Source organism: Cherax quadricarinatus, chromosome 83 (assembly GCF_038502225.1).
Source record: "Cherax quadricarinatus isolate ZL_2023a chromosome 83, ASM3850222v1, whole genome shotgun sequence".
NCBI lineage: Eukaryota > Metazoa > Arthropoda > Malacostraca > Decapoda > Parastacidae > Cherax > Cherax quadricarinatus.
In genome coordinates this window covers 4885705-4904945 of record NC_091374.1, presented here as the reverse complement: position 1 = coordinate 4904945, position 19241 = coordinate 4885705, and the positions used below count along the sequence as shown (strand labels likewise).

General features: G+C 41.0%; 1 protein-coding gene across 4 annotated transcripts in view; it reads right to left on the bottom strand.

Annotated features, from left to right (window-relative positions):
- Positions 1-2810: 2810 nt before the first annotated feature.
- Positions 2811-19241, bottom strand: part of CkIIalpha (casein kinase II subunit alpha) — a 32015-nt gene continuing 15584 nt past the window's right edge. For all 4 annotated transcript variants that reach the window (XM_053796216.2, XM_053796217.2, XM_070102753.1 and 1 more), the window contains 5 exons: positions 18889-19101; positions 16335-16529; positions 14915-15117; positions 10037-10270; positions 2811-3868 (listed from right to left, as the gene is read on the bottom strand). In XM_053796216.2, the coding sequence (XP_053652191.1) occupies positions 10042-10270; positions 14915-15117; positions 16335-16529; positions 18889-19101 (840 nt within the window). In that variant the 3' untranslated portion in view covers positions 2811-3868; positions 10037-10041. The remainder of the gene's footprint in view (positions 3869-10036; positions 10271-14914; positions 15118-16334; positions 16530-18888; positions 19102-19241) is intronic.

Sequence of the window (19241 nt, the reverse complement as noted above, 5' to 3'; positions counted from 1 at the left end):
ATGGAGGTTGACTGCAAGATGTATTAGAATGGTTGTCGGCACCACAGACTGGGCATTCGGCCATAGATCTGCAATATTTCGCTGGGTGACCAAAACGCCAGCAATTTCTACATTGTTGCGGTGTAGGTATCACCTTTCGAACTTGTAACCGATGTCCCGCGACATATACAGAGGACGGGAGTTCTCGGCTGTCAAAAGTTAAACGAGCCACATTGCAAGGGTAACGTCTCCGCCCCCGGGCAGGAAGGACATAAGTGTCTACTTTGAGGATTGGGAGATCCTGGAGTTCCAGCTGTTCAAAAATGTCATTGCCACATGACTGGAAATTCTGTTGGACTATGGTATGGGGCAGAATGACAGTACCACTACAAGAATTGAGAGAAAGATGTTTTTCAATAGTGATAGGAGTAGTATCGATATTCGAAAGGAGAGAAAGATCATGAGCTTGGGTAGCATTCTGGACAGTGACGATGCGCGTACCGCTCTTGAGAGCGTGAAATGAAATATCTCTGCCAACATGACGCAGGAGCGCTTTGGCAATACTATGGTCAGAAAGGTAGGCAGAAGAAGAAGTTGGTCTTAAAGTAAAGAATTTAGTCCATTGTGTGGTCCGAAACTGAGCGTGGAGAGGGAGTGCTTGACGTGTCGGTCGTTTCCGAGTAGAATGGGAAGGTAACGACGGAGCATCATCAGGAGATTGACGTTGGCGTTTAGGAGTAGGACCGGAGTTGGTCCGGCATGAAATGGGTGGGCGATTTGAAAATTGCCGTACCGTAGAGGGAGAAGCCGGAAGCATAGTCAAAGGAGAGCGGAGTTCAGACAAATCGAAGGAGTCAGTCGAAGCCCCGGTACCTGAAGCGGGTGAGGAAACAGCACCAGCAAGAGGTACAGGGGCATCAGGAGTGTCCGAAGAGTGGTCTAAACACAAGGCAGGGTCAGAATGGGGTGCGGTATCAAGAAGGGGCCCGGGGGTAGTGGTTTCATGGACTAGGGCTGCCATGGTTAGGTTACTCCTTTGCTTTTTGTTTTTAAGAAAAAAAAAGAAAGAAGAAAAGAAAATAAAAACAAAAAAAAGAATAAAAAAAGGGGGGAGCGGGGAGGAATAGTTCCCAGGAGGAATGAAAGGGCCGGAAATCTCCCTCCGCGCCCAAGAGGACTCGACACCGCTAGTAGCGCAGATGCAGCATGGAACCCGTGCCATACCCTACCCTTCATGCCAGTAAACCAGCAATCCGGGATAGCAACCTCACATCTGCCGAGCTACCTCGGTGGACAAAAGAGAGGGCGGCCGGATATCCGCCACAAAGCATACCTCCTTCAGCCACCACCCCCGGAATCCGAAAGGTGGCTTCCAGAGATACACCCGTCGCCCAAAAGACACCCAAAGCTACTCCGGGATACCGGAGAGGGATCGGGACATCCCTAGGCAATCCAGATTCCACGGCAAACTACGCCACCGCCAAGAAACCTCAACGGAATGGGATCGACCCCGGTGTCCTTTCCCCTACCTAGGAACTAGCGCGCCTGTGGGAGAAATCACGAAGGCTAAAAAGAGGAAGGGCAAAAGGGAGGGGTGAGGAGGAGGAGGAGGAATGGAAAAAGGGGAGGATGGGGAGGATGGGATAGGGGAGGGGAGAATGGGGGGTAATTAGGTTCGGTCTGAGGAAGAAGACCGACAGGGCTAATTCCTCAGACCAAGAGCCTCTTCACCACGCCAAGGAGCCCCCCTTGAAGAGGAAAGCATAAAGGAATGGGGGTGTGAAAATCAATTTTTTTTTTCGTGATTACATATCGTAGACAAAGTATTAAACCTACATGCATCTTCCAAGAAATTTATCAGGGGAAGCTCTGAATTCAAAGGAGTCAGTGTGGAGAATGGGGACACTCAGGTTGATCAAAGGAAGGGGGAAGGGGTTGTTGGTGCCAATGAATAGCTAATTGAACCTGACCTCACTTTCCTTGGATCCAACTCAATTGTCCTCTAATCCCTGACGCTGTGATTCTTACGGCTTTTAGTGTGCCACCCCTCTCCAACATAATTTAAGGAAAGAGAGGATAAATAGTCTTAAACCAAACTCCCTTACAGTACACTAATAAAATCACTAATGCATCGTAAAATAATGAAACCCACTAATATAATAAAGTATTGTGTATTCTCTAATCAAAATTACACAAAATACCTCATTTGTAATTTAGTGCAAACCAATAAATTTTTTTAGTACAATGCCAATTGGCATCACTACTTTTGGATTTAAAATTAATAGAATATCTATTCAATTAAGTTTATTTTTATGTAGCGTTTGGTAAAAATTACAATTCTTTAGCAGTAAAATTACTAAAATAAAAATCTGGCTTAGCCCTAAAAATATTTTACATTACATGGTGGTTGGGCTATAGTGTTTCAAACTGCAAAAACAAAAATAAATTTTATTGAACATGTTCATAAAAAAAAAAAAAAAAGGTTTACGCTTACACTAACATTTATTAACCAGTTAACACTTTGTTATTTAATTTAGTATCTTCCAGTTAACACGCTTCTTAATACTACTACCTGCATATTAATTTAATAAAACATTCTATACTTATATTTACATTACATAACTCTCACTGATATGAATCAACTGGCACTTTCATCGATAATTCGAAATTATTTGGGTTTGTAAAGGCATTTATTTTCCACCCCCCCCCCCTTTTCTTATCTAAATAGCCACGGAATAAACATTTGATATGATTATGAGGTAACTAGCATGACTAAAAGGAGTTCCATAATCTAGGGCAGGATTACATCATTAAGGTGAACAAAACACAAGTAATTACAACATTTTAATAACCATAAGAAATAGGAATTTCCTTGAGAGCATTTACATTGAACATTGTTCAATCACTTACAGTGTGTCCACCAGAATTTGGCTTCAAATGACTGGAAACTAATGAATGTATTTAAACCATTACTCTATGAACTGCAACAAAAAATTTGGTAACATCCTTAAGTTATTCCAAATGAAAGATGAGTTATTTACAAGCATGATAATCCTTATGATTTACTATCTTTCAGTGTACGAAATATTTCTATAGTAACTGCACCAATAGAGAAATATTTTATGTGCTCATTTTGGTTGCATTAGTCCACCCTAGTAAACTTCACGACACACTTTTTCTGTGTAGCTGCATATAGTTCTTTATAATAAAAAAATATAATAAAATGGTCCATGATTGATATTTACAGCCAGATAAGTCCCACTGATGTCTGCTTCAAGGGACAATTTCAATACTTAATATGGTACACTGCCAAAACTTTAATAAAGAAATACGAGTTTAAAAAAAAAATAAGGGGGGTATACCACCTAGGACAGCAACTGCATGTGACACACATTATTTAAACATGATGTGAAATCACAAAGTTTCTGCAAATCCCTGTATTTCATCCTCTGATCAATGACTTTTGATGAATTGCATATAATCTTCCACATTCAACAATCTAGTTTAATAAGCAAGACCTATTGAACAAAATACAGTCATCCAATTTCCTGAAGTACCATTCAGCACTGTTTCAAGCCTATGTGATTTTCAAGGTCATAAGGATGTTTAAGCGAGTCATCCTGTGTACCATTTTATATATACACACACACTCACACATCATATACTGCTTGCACTTGATCATATATATAAATATAAAAATATATAATATATACAATCAGTGCCGGCTCTGTGTTCCAAATCTTAACAAGTTGAGGCTGGGTCAAGTGGCACAAGACCCTTGGTGATCAATGCAGCATGCAAAGCATGAACTGCAAGGCCCCCAACTCCAGGGCAGTTCCACATAAGGCTGGTTAACTTACATTCCACGTATTAGTGGATGCATCGGTACCTGGAAATACAACACTATTATACAAACTTTTTTTTTTAAACTGAGTTGGTTGAAGTATCCAAAATTTACAGAACTCAATCTTTAAAAATACAATACTAAATTGTACATGTGTATATTATGTGAGGGAGTTTACTTCCTGGTAAAAGTAGGTCTTAGACAGGGATGTGTAACATCACCATGGTTTTTTTTTTTTTTTTTTTCAACAAGTCGGTCGTCTCCCACCGAGGCAGGGTGACCCAAAAAAGAAAAAATCCCCAAAAAGAAAATACTTTCATCATCATTCAACACTTTCACCACACTCACACATTATCACTGCTTTTGCAGAGGTGCTCAGAATACAACAGCTTAGAAGCATATACGTATAAAGATACACAACATATCCCTCCAAACTGCCAATATCCCAAACCCCTCCTTTAAAGTGCAGGCATTGTACTTCCCATTTCCAGGACTCAAGTCCGACTATATGAAAATAACCGGTTTCCCTGAATCCCTTCACTAAATATTACCCTGCTCACACTCCAACAGATCATCAGGTCCCAAGTATCATTCGTCTCCATTCACTCCTATCTAACACGCTCATGCACGCTTGCTGGAAGTCCAAGCCCCTCGCCCACAAAACCTCCTTTACCCCCTCTTTCCAACCCTTTCGAGGACGACCCCTACCCCTCTTTCCTTCCCCTATAGATATATATGCTTTCCATGTCATTCTACTTTGATCCATTCTCTCTAAATGACCAAACCACCTCAACAACCCCTCTTCTGCCCTCTGACTAATGCTTTTATTAACTCCACACCTTCTCCTAATTTCCACACTCCGAATTTTCTGCATAATATTTACACCACACATTGCCACACATTGGGCAATGTGTGGTGTAAATCACCATGGTTGTTTAATATATTTATAAATGGGGTTGTAAAAAGTAAATGCTAGGGTGTTGGGGAGAGGGGTGGGTTTAAATTATGGGGAATCAAATACAAAATGGGAAATGACAGTTACTTTTTGCTGATGATACTGTGCTTTTGGGAGATTCTAAAGAAAAGTGGCTAAGGTTAGTGGACAAGTTTGGGAGTGTGTGTAAAGGTAGAAAGTTGAAAGTGAACACAGAAAAGAGTAAGGTGATGAGGGTATCAAATGATTTAGATAAAGAAAATTGGATATTAAATTGGGGAGGAGTATGGAAGAAGTGAATGTTTTCAGCTATTTGGGAGCTGACATGTCAGTGGATGGATTCATGAAGGATGAGGTTAATCATCAGAATTGATGAAGGAAAAAAGGCGAGTGGTGCGTTGAGGTATATGTGGAGAAAAAAACATTATCTATGGAGGCAAAGAAGGGAATTTATGAAAGTACAGTAGTACCAACACTCTCATATGGGTGTGAAGCTTGGGTTGTAAATGCTGCAGCGAGGTGGTGGTTGGAGGTAGTGGAGATGTCCTGTCTAAGGACAATGTGTGGCGTAAATATTATGCAGAAAATTCGGAGTGTGGAAATTAGGAGGTGGTGTGGAGTTAATAAAAGTATTAGTCAGAGGGGTTGCTGAGGTGGTTTGGTCATTTAGAGAGATTGGATCAAAGTAGAATGACATGGAGAGCGTATAAATCTGTAGGGGAAGGAAGGTGGGGTAGGGGTCGTCCTCGAAAAGGTTGGAGGGAGGGGGTAAAGGAGGGTTTGTGGGTGAGGGGCTTGGACTTCCAGCAAGCATGCGTTAGCATGTTAGATAGGAGTGAATGGAGACGAATGGTATTTGGGACCTGACGATCTGTTGGAGGGTGAGCAGGGTAATATTTAGTGAAGGGATTGAAGGAAACCGGTTTTTATACAGCCGGACTTGAGTCCTGGAAATGGGAAGTACACTGCCTGCACTTTAAAGGAGGGGTTTGGGATATTGGCAGTTTGGAGGGATATGTTGTGTATCTTTATACGTACATGTATATGCTTCTAAACTGTCGTATTCTGAGCACCTCTGCAAAAACAGCGATTATGTATGAGTGAGGTGAAAGTGTTGAATGACAATGAAAGTATTTTCTTTCTTTTTGGGTCACCCTGCCTTGGTGGGAGATGGCTGACTTGTTAAAAAAAAAATAATTATATACATATAAAGGCTGAAGAAACATCAGTGCCAGACATATTTAAGATTATGAAGCTGAACCAATTATTAAAGGCTGTCCCAGGATCTTTGTGGCTATTTACAACCCAGCTGGCCCCAAAAATGATGTAAGAGGAATGTGTATCACCCACCCAATGGGTAAAAGATGAACATAATGAAACAAATCATGGTTCAACCAACAATGTAAGGAGGTTAAAACCGGAAAGATGCTTTTAACCCTTTGACTGTCGCAAGCCCCTTTTTGAATCTGTCATTCTATGTCGCAAATTTTTTTTGAAAAAAAAAAAAAAAAAAAAAAAATCTTATGAAACGATAGAATCTTTTCCCGATGGTAATGACACCAAAAGTACGAAATTCAGTCGAAAACTCACAGAATTACGCTCCTGCGAAGTTAGCGGTCTCGGCGACTTCAACTTTGAGCCCTGTTTTTGGCTAATTCTGTTGTTCCAGTTGACCAAACTCATAGCTATTTCTTTGGAACTCCATTTTTTTCTATCAACTGAGTACAAGAAACCGCCCATTTACCAATTTGAACTACCCAATAAAGTGGTCAGAAATTGGCAATTTGGCCAATTTCATGCAAATTAAAAAAGATGCCAATTTCAAAATAAGGTCCAGAATAAACAATGTAGACATTCTTGGCACTAAAATAACATATCCTCTGTTCATTAGTCATGTCTCTAGGCCCCTCTTATATTACTACTGCTTTCTATTTTGAATTTTTTTATTCATATAAAATTTACTGTTGTGCAGACTACTGGATTATTGTAAAAATGCTATAAATAATATCAGAGCATTAGTGAAAGAATATTAGACTCCCCAGTTGACATGTATTGGACGCGTGGTGTGATTTGCTTACTCTCGAACATTTCCACTACTTTGAGCTCAATTTCAAGGTCGCTTTCATCGTGAAACTAATCAAAATCATCTCTATTTCTGCAATATGTTTTCCATTTTATCACAAGATACCATGAAAACGAGAATACAACGATAAATACTATACGAAAATACACCTCAAAGTCGGCGTTTTAATAATAAAAAAAAAAGTGGTCAGTTTTTTTTCTCATTATGCACTGCATGCTGCAGGATTTTTTTTATGTGGTGCACACTGACCACACATACCCATTCTCTCACATGTGGGCCTACCAGCTTTCTCATGCTTGATCTGAAGCCATTAAGATTATTGAGTATATATACGTCCAAAACACTGGCTCCTAAGATGTATATATATAACCAAAACAGTCAAAGAGTTAAGAACAAAGGAACTATTGGAAGAGGCAGAAATATCTTCAGATGAGGGAAGGAGAATGTTGTAAAATGGACACAGCATCTAAGCCAAGACAAAAATCAAGCTGCTCCATTACCACATTAGAAAAAAAAAAAAAGGTATCACAAGGTAGTGTCATTAATACTGAGGAAAAGATTAGGAAGGATGTAATGAAGATTCCACACAATTGTAATGAAGATTCCACACAATTTAATATTAATTTGATATCAAGAAACTATAATAATGTGAATGCATCCTACTCGCTTCAAGCACTTATCCGACATGATTCTCATATCTTTACAAATTCTTTTCATTCTAAGGAAGGGTCTCCCAGTGTTGTACATCCTGTACTCGTTTTGAGATTTTTCTTGCCACTGTTTTAAGATTTTTCTCTGCCCAATGATAAACATTTGTTTGTACTTTGTTCTCTACTGTGGAAATTTCATGCTTCATTTGATACCTGCAAAAGATAATAAAAACTGTGGTTGTGTTTATCTATCTGCTATGAAGATGGGAAATATCAGAACTTTCTTCTTTGCTAAGGCTACACATTTCCTTTTATTTATGTAGTGACCATTTTGGTCTTTCAATTTCCTCGTACGTGTACTGTCTAAAGCAATTGGTTAAGGCCTTGGATATTGGGTGTCAGTGGTTCTGCTGCTGTTCTCAGCACCCTTAATGTTATTTGATCTCCATTGTTTTTTTCATGGCAAGATCTTTCGGAATTATTATAATTATAATCAAGAGCTAAACCTGTAAGGGTCAGTTCTTTCAGTAACTTCACAAATGTCCAGACTGCTGTTTTCAAGTAGCTCCTATTACTACAATAATCACAGAAGTAATAAGACCATACAAGTCACACAGCCCCTGACTTGTATGGGCCTGTATGACTTTCTAGAACCTTCTAAGTTTTTTTTTTTTCATTCGTCTCATGTTTCTTTAATGTCCCTCCCTACTTTACATTATTATTATTATAATCAAAAAGAAGTGCTAAACCACAAGGGCTTCCCTACTTTATAGCCTTATCACTGGGTCACATAGTTGGCATTATTACACAGCTATGGAGTATTATAATCAAAACTAAGAACTAAACCCAAGTATGGAGTAGCTTGGCTTTCAATTCTATATAAATTCTGAAATGTCCCTCCCCACTCATTTAGCATATTCATTCCTAGCTCACATTTCTCCATTTAATTTGCTTTGAACTACTTCCAGGCCCTTTTGTGGCTGCCTTAGCAGCTTCACATTCCTGTTGCGAGCCATGGATTCTGTTTTTCTTCTTTCTTTCACATTCAAGATGAACCTTTGCTTCAATACTTAACCTGTTATTTTATACCCATCGTCTGTAGGCACCCAGCACTTCCTTATGGTTTATTTCACTTGTCATTCATTAAGATTGTCCTCTGCAAAAGTGGGACAAGAAACAACTTGGAAATTGAACAGACCACCCAGTAGCACTGGAGCATGTAGCCAAAGAAAGAACAATGATGAAGCATGTACCATTATCTTGTAGAAGAAAAAGAAGGTTCAACTATGCATTCTATTAACTGAATTAAAGACAATTTTTTTTTTTTTTTTAACAAGTCGGCCATCTCCCACAGAGGCAGGGTGACCCAAACAGAAAGAAAATCCCCAAAAAGAAATTACTTTCATTATTCAACACTTTCACCTCACTCACACAATCACTTTTTGCAGAGGTGCTCAGAACACAACAGTTTAGAAGCATATACGTATAAAGATACACAACATATCCCTCCAAACTGCTAATATCCCAAACCCCTCCTTTAGAGTGCAGGCATTGTACTGAAATAAAGTTCAGTTTACAATGATTGTTATATTAACATTTAGAAAATAAACATTATGGTGATTAAAATCACAAGACCAAGATTTTCTTGTATTAGCTTTATGTAGGAAAAATTTCAGAAAAATTCAGGGGATATTCTCACACAGTTGATGCATTCATTAAAAGTTACTTGCAGAAAGTAGCCTCATTAAAACAGATACAAATGATTTTTAATCTTTGTAAATGCTTTCATTTCATATTACAATACACACCAAATTTTTATAAACAAATGCATTAGTTTATTCTGGAGTCAGATAAGATCAAAGCTTACTCGTAAAGATCAAAGAACTGGTTCTCAGAAGATGGCAAATTCAACCCTTGGGGAACTCAACCTAAACTTCTCCAGTTCTCAAATCGGCCTTTTATCATCATCCTCCTTAAATTAACTATTTAATCATAGCTCACTGATGCTTCTTACTGTAAGGTATATTATATTTAATACTGATACTGGTATAGTGCTCCAGCACTTGTGGTAATACCAGTATTGAAATTAATATTCAAATTATTAACCATTAAGATCATTTCAATAATGAACTATATTACTATTAAAACATTCCTGTGGGAGCACTAAACCTATAGGTGTCATGAGAAAATTGGAGGCAATCCCTCACCAGCATCAAGGAACCTCCCTTGAGTATTAAGAGTAGAATACAAAATTTGGAAGAAAAAAAAATCAGCTAAAGAAAAGGAAAACTTGATTACCATGAATCAAGTCTGACCACTCTGAGGAACATTTGCATCAAATGAAAACTCATTTGACAATTATACGCAGCAATTTGTACAAATATGTCGCTTCTCTGAAATAACACTGTTACAAAATAGTATAGGCTGCCTATTGTAATACCCACACTTTGCATCAGAAAAATAAGACATGATCCAAGGTAATGTTGATAAAACAACTAAGTAAGTTCCTTCAGACCAAGGAAGACAAAATGGTAAATTATACACACCAATTCTATTCCGAGACCCCAGTTAAAGCAGGAGCAGCAGGTGTTGGTGAGCTCATGTGGCGACCTTGTTCCTTTACAATGGGATAAAAATATGGATGTTCCATAGCTTCATGAGCCGTGAGGCGCTCTTGGTGGTCATAGCGTAGTAATTTGTCCAAAAAGTCAAGTGCTTCTGGCGATACTAAGTGCTGATTCTCACTATGAACAAACCTTTCCCACCGCTTTCGTGAATGCCTGTGAAATAAAAATTAATGTATTTACATGAAATAAATGGTATATATCTATATTACAAGATGACAATAAATTATGAATAAATACTGATAAGACACCACAAATACAACTCTGCTCCTGTAACTACAAATAGGCAATCACTGCACATTTGAACCTGTTCAACAGAAAAACATGGTTATAGTTCAGAATCAAAAAAGGGGTTTGGGATATTGGCAGTTTGGAGGGACATCTAAACTGTCATACGAGCACCTCTGCAAAGACGGTGATCATATACTATGAGTGATGGCGAGTGTTGAATAATAATGAAAGTTTTCTTTTTGAGTCACCCTGCCTTGGTGGGAAATGGCTGACGTGTTGAATAAAAAAAAAAAATTATTTTTATGTAGTAAACAAGTAGTGTTTTTCCATTTTAAAAACATTTACTTGCCAATGTAAGCAGGGGAGAGAAAATTTGGTAATACTGAGACCACTTTAATATGTACAAACAGTAATTAAAGATAAAGATTTGAAGTTGCAGACAATGCTACAGAATGAGTGAGAGAACATCAGTGAGACTCATGAAAGAACGTATGTAAGGTTGAGCAGAGATGTCCGGTGCTAGGTAAAAGTGTTAGCAGTGTGGTACTATGTAAGGGTGTACAGGTGTCAGGAGTTCTGTAAAGATGTACAGGCATCTGGTGCTATGTAAAGGTGTACAGAGATGGCCGATATGTAAAAGGTGTATGTACTATAGGTACTATATAAAGTGTACGTATGTGGCTGGTACTACGTAAAGTGTATGCTAGTTTCCCGTATGGCAAAGGTGTCTGGTACTATGCAAAGGCATATGTAGGAGTTTGGAGCTCTATAAAGTGCATGGAGGTGTGAGGAACTATGGAAATGAGTATGGAGACATCTGGTTCTATTAAAGATATACCGAGGTATCTAGTGCTATCTTCAGTTGTATAGAAAAATCTGTTGTGCAAAGATAAATGAATGGATTAGTGTTACCTTGACTTAAGAGTTTAATTTGTTCCGTGACCGAGCTCGTAACTCAATTTGCTCGTATATCAAATAAATTTCCCTCATTGAAATTAACTGAAATGCCATTAATCCTTTCCATCCCCACAAAAAAGAAACCACCCCAGTAGAAAATACTTCAATATAACGCTAATATCAACTCTACGGCTTATTTATCTATCAGAATTGATCTAATGATATAATAAACACTAAGTAACATAGAAACATGATATATACTCTAGAATGAATAAAATAGGCCATAATATGGAGTGTGTCCAGGACCAGTCCGAGCACATAAAATCATTACTGTTCCTTGCTATAACATGTTCTTTGGTCCTGGGTAAGAGAAAACAGAGATTTTGAGAGGCTAACTATACTAGATCACTAGTGCAGTGATATATGAATATCTCAGAAGTTATTGACTTATTTCATGAAGCCCACCATTTATTATTGAAGTAAATGCAATAATATTGACAGAAATCACAAAGAAGATTGTTCTACAATTGGCTTGTGGAATATTGGAAATATTCCAAATATTTTGGGATTAGTGTGGGAGTAAAGGGCAAGATATTTTGCAAATGTCATAAACTTAGCAACTTTATTTTTTGCAGAATAACTGAAGATAATTACACAGTTACCTCCAGTAAGAACATTGCACTAACATTGTTTTACAAGTACCAAGTCCCAAAATCACCTTTCATTGTGCAATTTAGGCCGGGGTTCTTGCCAAATGTTATTTTCAGTAAATTTTTAATTTTTTTTTTTGCTTGTAACTCGGATTTTGGCTGAACTCAAAAGCAAAAAATCGACCGAGCACTGCTTGTAACTCTGAAAACTCTAAGTTGGGGCACTCATAAGTCAAGGCATGACTGTACAGTGGACCCTCGCCTAACGAACGCATCACATAACGTTAAATCCGCCTAACAAAGCGTTTGAGTGTAAACATTTTGGCCCGCATAACGACAAAAAACTTGCCCAACGTGATTCCTCACAAACCTGTCCGTCCAGCCTGAGCGCCTCGGCTGCCTTGTCGTCATTGTTTACAAGCCAGGGTGGCCGGTTGCATGCATACATTTGATACATTTTGTATTATTCCATTGTTTATAGTGCTTGTAACTGCTAAATAAGCCACCATGGGCCCAAAGAAAGCTTCTAGTGCCAACCCTGTGGTAAAAAGGGTGAGAAATACTATCATACCACAGTCAGGTGTTGCTGCACCATGGTCAGCTGCCGCTGCAGCGCCACATTCAGCTGCCGCTGCAGCGCCACAGTCAGCTGCCGCTGCAGCGCCACCGTCAGCTGCACCGCCACAGTCAGCTGCACCGCCACAGTCAGCTGCACCGCCACAGCCAGCTGCAGCGCCACAGCCAGCTGCACCGCCACCGTCAGCTGCACCGCCACCGTCAGCTGCACCGCCACCGTCAGCTGCAGCGCCACAGCCAGCTGCCGCTGCAGCGCCACAGCCAGCTGCCGCTGCACCACCACCGTCAGCTGCCGCTGCACCGCCACAGCCAGCTGCCGCTGCACCGCCACAGCCAGCTGCCGCTGCACCGCCACAGCCAGCTGCCGCTGCACCGCCACAGCCAGCTGCCGCTGCACCGCCACAGCCAGCTGCCGCTGCACCGCCACAGCCAGCTGCCGCTGCACCGCCACAGCCAGCTGCCGCTGCACCGCCACAGCCAGCTGCCGCTGCACCGCCACAGCCAGCTGCCGCTGCACCGCCACAGCCAGCTGCCGCTGCACCGCCACAGCCAGCTGCCGCTGCACCGCCACAGCCAGCTGCCGCTGCACCGCCACAGCCAGCTGCCGCTGCACCGCCACAGCCAGCTGCCGCTGCACCGCCACAGCCAGCTGCCGCTGCACCGCCACAGCCAGCTGCCGCTGCAGCGCCACAGCCAGCTGCCGCTGCACCGCCACAGCCAGCTGCCGCTGCACCGCCACAGCCAGCTGCCGCTGCACCGCCACAGCCAGCTGCCGCTGCACCGCCACAGCCAGCTGCCGCTGCACCGCCACAGCCAGCTGCCGCTGCACCGCCACAGCCAGCTGCCGCTGCACCGCCACAGCCAGCTGCCGCTGCACCGCCACAGCCAGCTGCCGCTGCACCGCCACAGCCAGCTGCCGCTGCACCGCCACAGCCAGCTGCCGCTGCACCGCCACAGCCAGCTGCCGCTGCACCGCCACAGCCAGCTGCCGCTGCACCGCCACAGCCAGCTGCCGCTGCACCGCCACAGCCAGCTGCCGCTGCACCGCCACAGCCAGCTGCCGCTGCACCGCCACAGCCAGCTGCCGCTGCACCGCCACAGCCAGCTGCCGCTGCACCGCCACAGTCAGCTGCCGCTGCACCGCCACAGTCAGCTGCCGCTGCACCGCCACAGTCAGCTGCCGCTGCACCGCCACAGTCAGCTGCCGCTGCACCGCCACAGTCAGCTGCCGCTGCACCGCCACAGTCAGCTGCCGCTGCACCGCCACAGTCAGCTGCCGCTGCACCGCCACAGTCAGCTGCCGCTGCACCGCCACAGTCAGCTGCCGCTGCACCGCCACAGTCAGCTGCCGCTGCACCGCCACAGTCAGCTGTCGCTGCACCACAGTCAGCTGTCGCTGCACCACAGTCAGCTGTTGCTGCACCACAGTCAGCTGTTGCTGCACCACAGTCAGCTGTTGCTGCACCACAGTCAGCTGTTGCTGCACCACAGTCAGCTGTTGCTCCACCACCATCAGCTGTACTACTAGATGATGTGGAGTGTGTGTTGTTGGTGTGGCTTAACGTGAAACAATTACCGAGAAACGAGTAATCCCAGAGGGTTAGCCACCCAGGATAACCCAAGAAAGCCTGTGCATCATCGAGGACTGTCTAACTTACTTCTATTGGGGTCCTTAATCTTGTCCCCCAGGATGCGACCCACAACAGTTGACTAACACCCAGGTGAACAGGAAAAAAATGCCTGGAACTAGTGCTCATATTGGTGAATTGAAGGCCAGCAAAGGTTTGTTTGAGAGATTTAAGAATTGTAGTGGCATACACACTGTGATATGGCATGGTGAAGCTGAAAAATTCATCCCCCAACAAGTGTTCAATTGTGATGAAACAGGCCTTTTCTGGAAGAAAATGCCAAACAGGACCTACATTACTCAGGAGGAAAAGGCACTCCCAGGACACATGCCTGTGAAAGACAGGCTAACTCTCATGTTTTGTTGTAATGCTAGTGCGGATTGCAAAGTGAAGCTTTTACTCATGTATCACTGAAAATCCAAGAGTGTTCAAGAAAAACAGTGTCTCATCACTCATCAATACTCTTCAATAAAGGTAAGTGTCATTTTAACATTTATGTAGTTATTGTGCACGTCTTATTGTTTTCTTTGTAGGGAAATGTATATTTCATGAAAAAATTTTTTTTAATGCTTTTGGCTGTCTGGAACGGATTAATTCAATTTCCATTATTTCTTATGGGGAAAATTAACTCGGCTAACGATAATTTCGGCTAACGATGAGCTCTCAGGAACAGATTAATATCGTTAGGCGAGGGTCCACTGTATATACAAAATTATATTAAGGTTATGTAAGAGTGACTTATGACGTTTGAGTGGATGACAGCATAGTAACAGAGGATACAGTTAAAAAAATTAAATATTAAACATTAGTTCACCTACCTTCCAAGAATATCATTGAACCTAGGATCTAGCTCAATTTGATATTTCTCAACATATTCATACAACTCTTCAGTGCCCAACACCTTGGCAATGCGTACCAACTGGTCATAATTGTCGTGACCGTGGAAGAAGGGTTCTTTACGGAATATCATACTCGCCAGCATACAACCCAATGACCACATATCAAGAGAGTAATCATACATCTGAAACAAAAAATACTCTTGTGTAGCAAGCACAGTACAACAAACTTCACTCATCAGCTTTGGTTCCCATACATTTATTTACCTAAGCTCCTTTAAATTTGCTTAATAATCTTCAAATTCCGTATATACCAAGTTGTATCACATCTGCATGCCATCAATTGACTGTATATTTAAGCCAGATCTTGTTCAGCAAGATTAATGCACTTTTGCTCCTGCTATTTTATTGAAAATGGTACAATACCTAGGTAACAAATCCACCTAGGATATATTTATTTTTGCATAAAAATGAGAGTATGTATAATTTCCTGTTTGTAAATATCTGTGTTTGTGAGAATAAAAGAATATGAGAAATGTAGACAGTATGCCTACTCCACATTTGAAATAGCTCCAACTACTAGAGTAGTTGCTGGCCTAAAGCCTGTTTTTGATAGCAGCCACCAGAGGGCTAGCACTGAGATCAGTCCTTGTGGCTAGCTCTCACCCTCACTCTGACACTGCCTTCCCTAAGGACACCACTTGCCACTCCCCTTGGAAGCTTGGCTTTGGGCTATCTTCATTCACGTCTGTCTTGGAAGAACTCTCTCCCAATAAACCACACTCTAGTCTACAAGCGTTTACATACCCTGCATTGCCCCTACACGCCAGCTATCTTCCATGCAAAACATACACATTACAGAAAGAATGAAATGAAATGAAGACGTGAAAAGGAGAACGAGAGAAAATCTGAAAGAATGTGAGCAATGCATATATAAACATCAGATAAGCTTATCCTAACAATGAATTTCCTAATTAGAGTCAAGTGTGAGATCTCACCAAAAAATGTTTTAACACCTGTCCATTTGCTTCCCAAATTTCTTGAAGGAGAGTTCCCAGGGAAAGTGAGTTATCATACATGCATTAGAAATTCTTACCTGGTGTATCTAGTGTTTGCAAAAGATAATTAAAAATTAGGAGAATAATTTTTATAATTGTATACAAAATGCAACAATAGAACTCTAGCATTTCTAAGAAATGCTTTACAACTGCCAAAAAATAGCAAGTGATCAAATGTTTAAATAGGGAAAAATCTGAGAGCAAATAGGTGTCTGTGGTCAATTATAAGCTCTGATTAAATTAAAAATTTAGCTATCTTTAATACTTTTTTGTTTATAAGTTATGAGAGAGGCATTAGTATATATTATATAGGACTCCCATTAGAAAAGTTGTTAAATGCTGACCTGGTAATCTACGAGTAGTTCTGGACCCTTGAAGTATCTGGAGGCCACTCTAACATTGTACTCTTGTCCTGGGTGATAAAATTCCGCCAACCCCCAATCTATGAGTCGTAATTTCCGATGTTCATGATCAATCATGACATTGTGGGGTTTAACATCTCGATGCATTATTCCCATACTGTGACAATAGTCTAGAGCCTGTAAGAGAAATATAAAATGTTGACAAATAACATACAGAAAAAAAATTTCTTCCTCCCATGCCAATGCTTTCTTCTGCTTTTAACTGCATCCTTCAATTTTTCAAGAGTCCATTGATTAAATCTGAATGAAGCATTTATTAATGCAGTGTAAACATGTGGCAGATGCAACTGGCATTTAATCTTCACAAGGTGAAACACAACCTAGTGTCCTTAAGGATTATAGTACTCAAGATCTACGGCATACTGTACTACTACTTAACCAACATTTTATACAATGTGAGTATATCTGAGAACAGAATGAAAGCTTATAGCTTTTTGACCCTTATGTCTCCAGTACCTAAGAAATATTAAGTCCAGACATTATCGTTAAAAAAAAAAAAATACTCGGTGTAGGTGCTTTATCCTAAGATATAATAATTAAAAAAATATCCACATCAAGGCTGTCACAGCTCTCCCCAGTGCACAGTTTTTGGGTAAGCATTAAACTATAGGAGTTGCATTAATATTTTTGTATGCATATACAGGGTTTACAATATCAAATCCTTTCCAATACAACCCACACTTTTGGGATGAATATAGAGATGATTTTTGGGTACATCCTGGACTTTTATCTGTTGCCACTTGGTAACAGTCAATATGTCTCTGAACTTTGTCCACAGTTTCCTCTTTGAAAGTGGGAGTTACATGCAAATTATTCTTGCAAAGATGTGACAAACATCAAATCCTCTTGAAAAAACAAGATTTGGAAAAACTTGCCATAACCAGGATTAAATTTATTTTTATTAACATATCAGCTGTTTCCTACCATGGGGGGGAGGGGGGGGGCACCTGAAAAAGAAGAAACCCTTTCATCATCATTCACTCCATCACAGTCTTCCCAGAAGTATGCTACAGGTACACGACAGTTTAAAAATTGCAACATATTTCCACCTCTCCCAAGCACAGGCACTGTACTTCCCACCTTCAAGACTTGAGTGTGGCTAAGTGGTTTCCCTGAATCCCTTCATAAATATTACTTTGCTCACACTCCAACAGCACGTCAAGTCACAAAAACCATTTGCCTCTATTCACTCCTGTCTAACATGGTCACACGCACTTGCTGGAAGTCTAAGCCCCTCACACACAAAACCACCTGCACCCCCTCCCTCCAACCTTTCCTAGGATAACCCCTACCCCACCTTCCTTCCACTACAGATTTATACACCCTACAAGTCATTCTATTTTGTTCCATCTTCTCTAAATGTCCGAACCACCTCAACAACCCCTCCTCAGCCCTCTGGATAATACCTTTAGAAACCCTGCACCTCCTAATATTCAAACTACAGCATAATATTCACACCACACACTGCCCTCAGACAACACCTCCACTGCCTCTAGCCTTCTCTTTGTTGCAATATTCACCACCCATGCTTCACACCCACATAAGAGCATAGGTACCACTATACTCTCATACAATCCCCTCGCTTCCATGGTAATGTCCTGTCTCCAGGTTCCTCAGTGCACCGCTCACTTTTTCCCCTCATCAATTCTATGGTTCACCTCGTCTTTCATAAACCCACCTGCTGACAAGTCAACTCCCAAATATCTGAAACACATTCACTACCTCCAATCTGATATCCAATCTTCCATCACCTAATTTTTGTTATTCTTATCACTTTGCTCTTTCCTATGTTCACTTTCAATTTCCTTCTTTTATACACCTTCCCAAATTCATTCACCAACCTCTACAACTTCTCTTCAGAATCTTCCAAAAGCACTATCTTCAGCAAAAAGCAACTGTGACAACTCCCACTTTGTGCTATATTCCTTATCTTTCAATCCTACACCTCTTCCCAACACCTAAGCATTCATTTCTTGCAACCCCATCTATAAATATATTGAACTATGGTGACATCACACATCCCTGTCTAAGGCCTCATTTTACTAGGAAATAAACTCCCTCTCTCCTACATACCCTAACCCAAGCCTCATTATCCTCATAAAACTCTTACTGCTTTCAGTAAGCTACCATCTATTCCATACATTTGCAACATCAGCCACATTGCTCCCCTATCCACTATCATATGCCTTTTCCAAATCCATAAAATCTTTGCATAATTATCCAGTAGCATTGTAAAATCAATGAAGCAACAACAAAATCAGCTGGCAACTTAAAATTAGTCCAGTATCATAATTTCAGATGCATCCCTTAATTTTGATATACTGTACTGTAGGAATAATCTAAGCTAGGAGTGCTTGCCAACTTTTAAACTAGCACAAATCTTGCAATTTATAAACATTTCCAGTAATGATGGAACTTCCAAAGGTTAGGACTGCAATGTACAATATACAGGAATGAAACCAAAAGCACTTCTTACCTTTATAAGCTCATAGAGATAGTATCTAATATCATAGTCATTAAGCGTCTGGTATAGCTGTTTGAAATCAGTGTTGTTAACATGTTCAAACACCAATGCTGGTGTGCGAGAAACTGGATCTTTCACGACAGCCTGGAGTGTGATGATGTTGGTCCCACCTCGCAGATTTTCCAGTATCTTAATTTCTCTCTTAATCTTCTTCTTCTTGACAGGCTGAATAATAAAAAAATGCATCTAGCAAAATGCATACACAACCCTCAGCCAACTGTAAATACTCAAAGTGTAAAACAAGAACAATGACTAAAATACCCCAACCCATAACACTAGGGCATTTGAGCTCAATATACAAAATA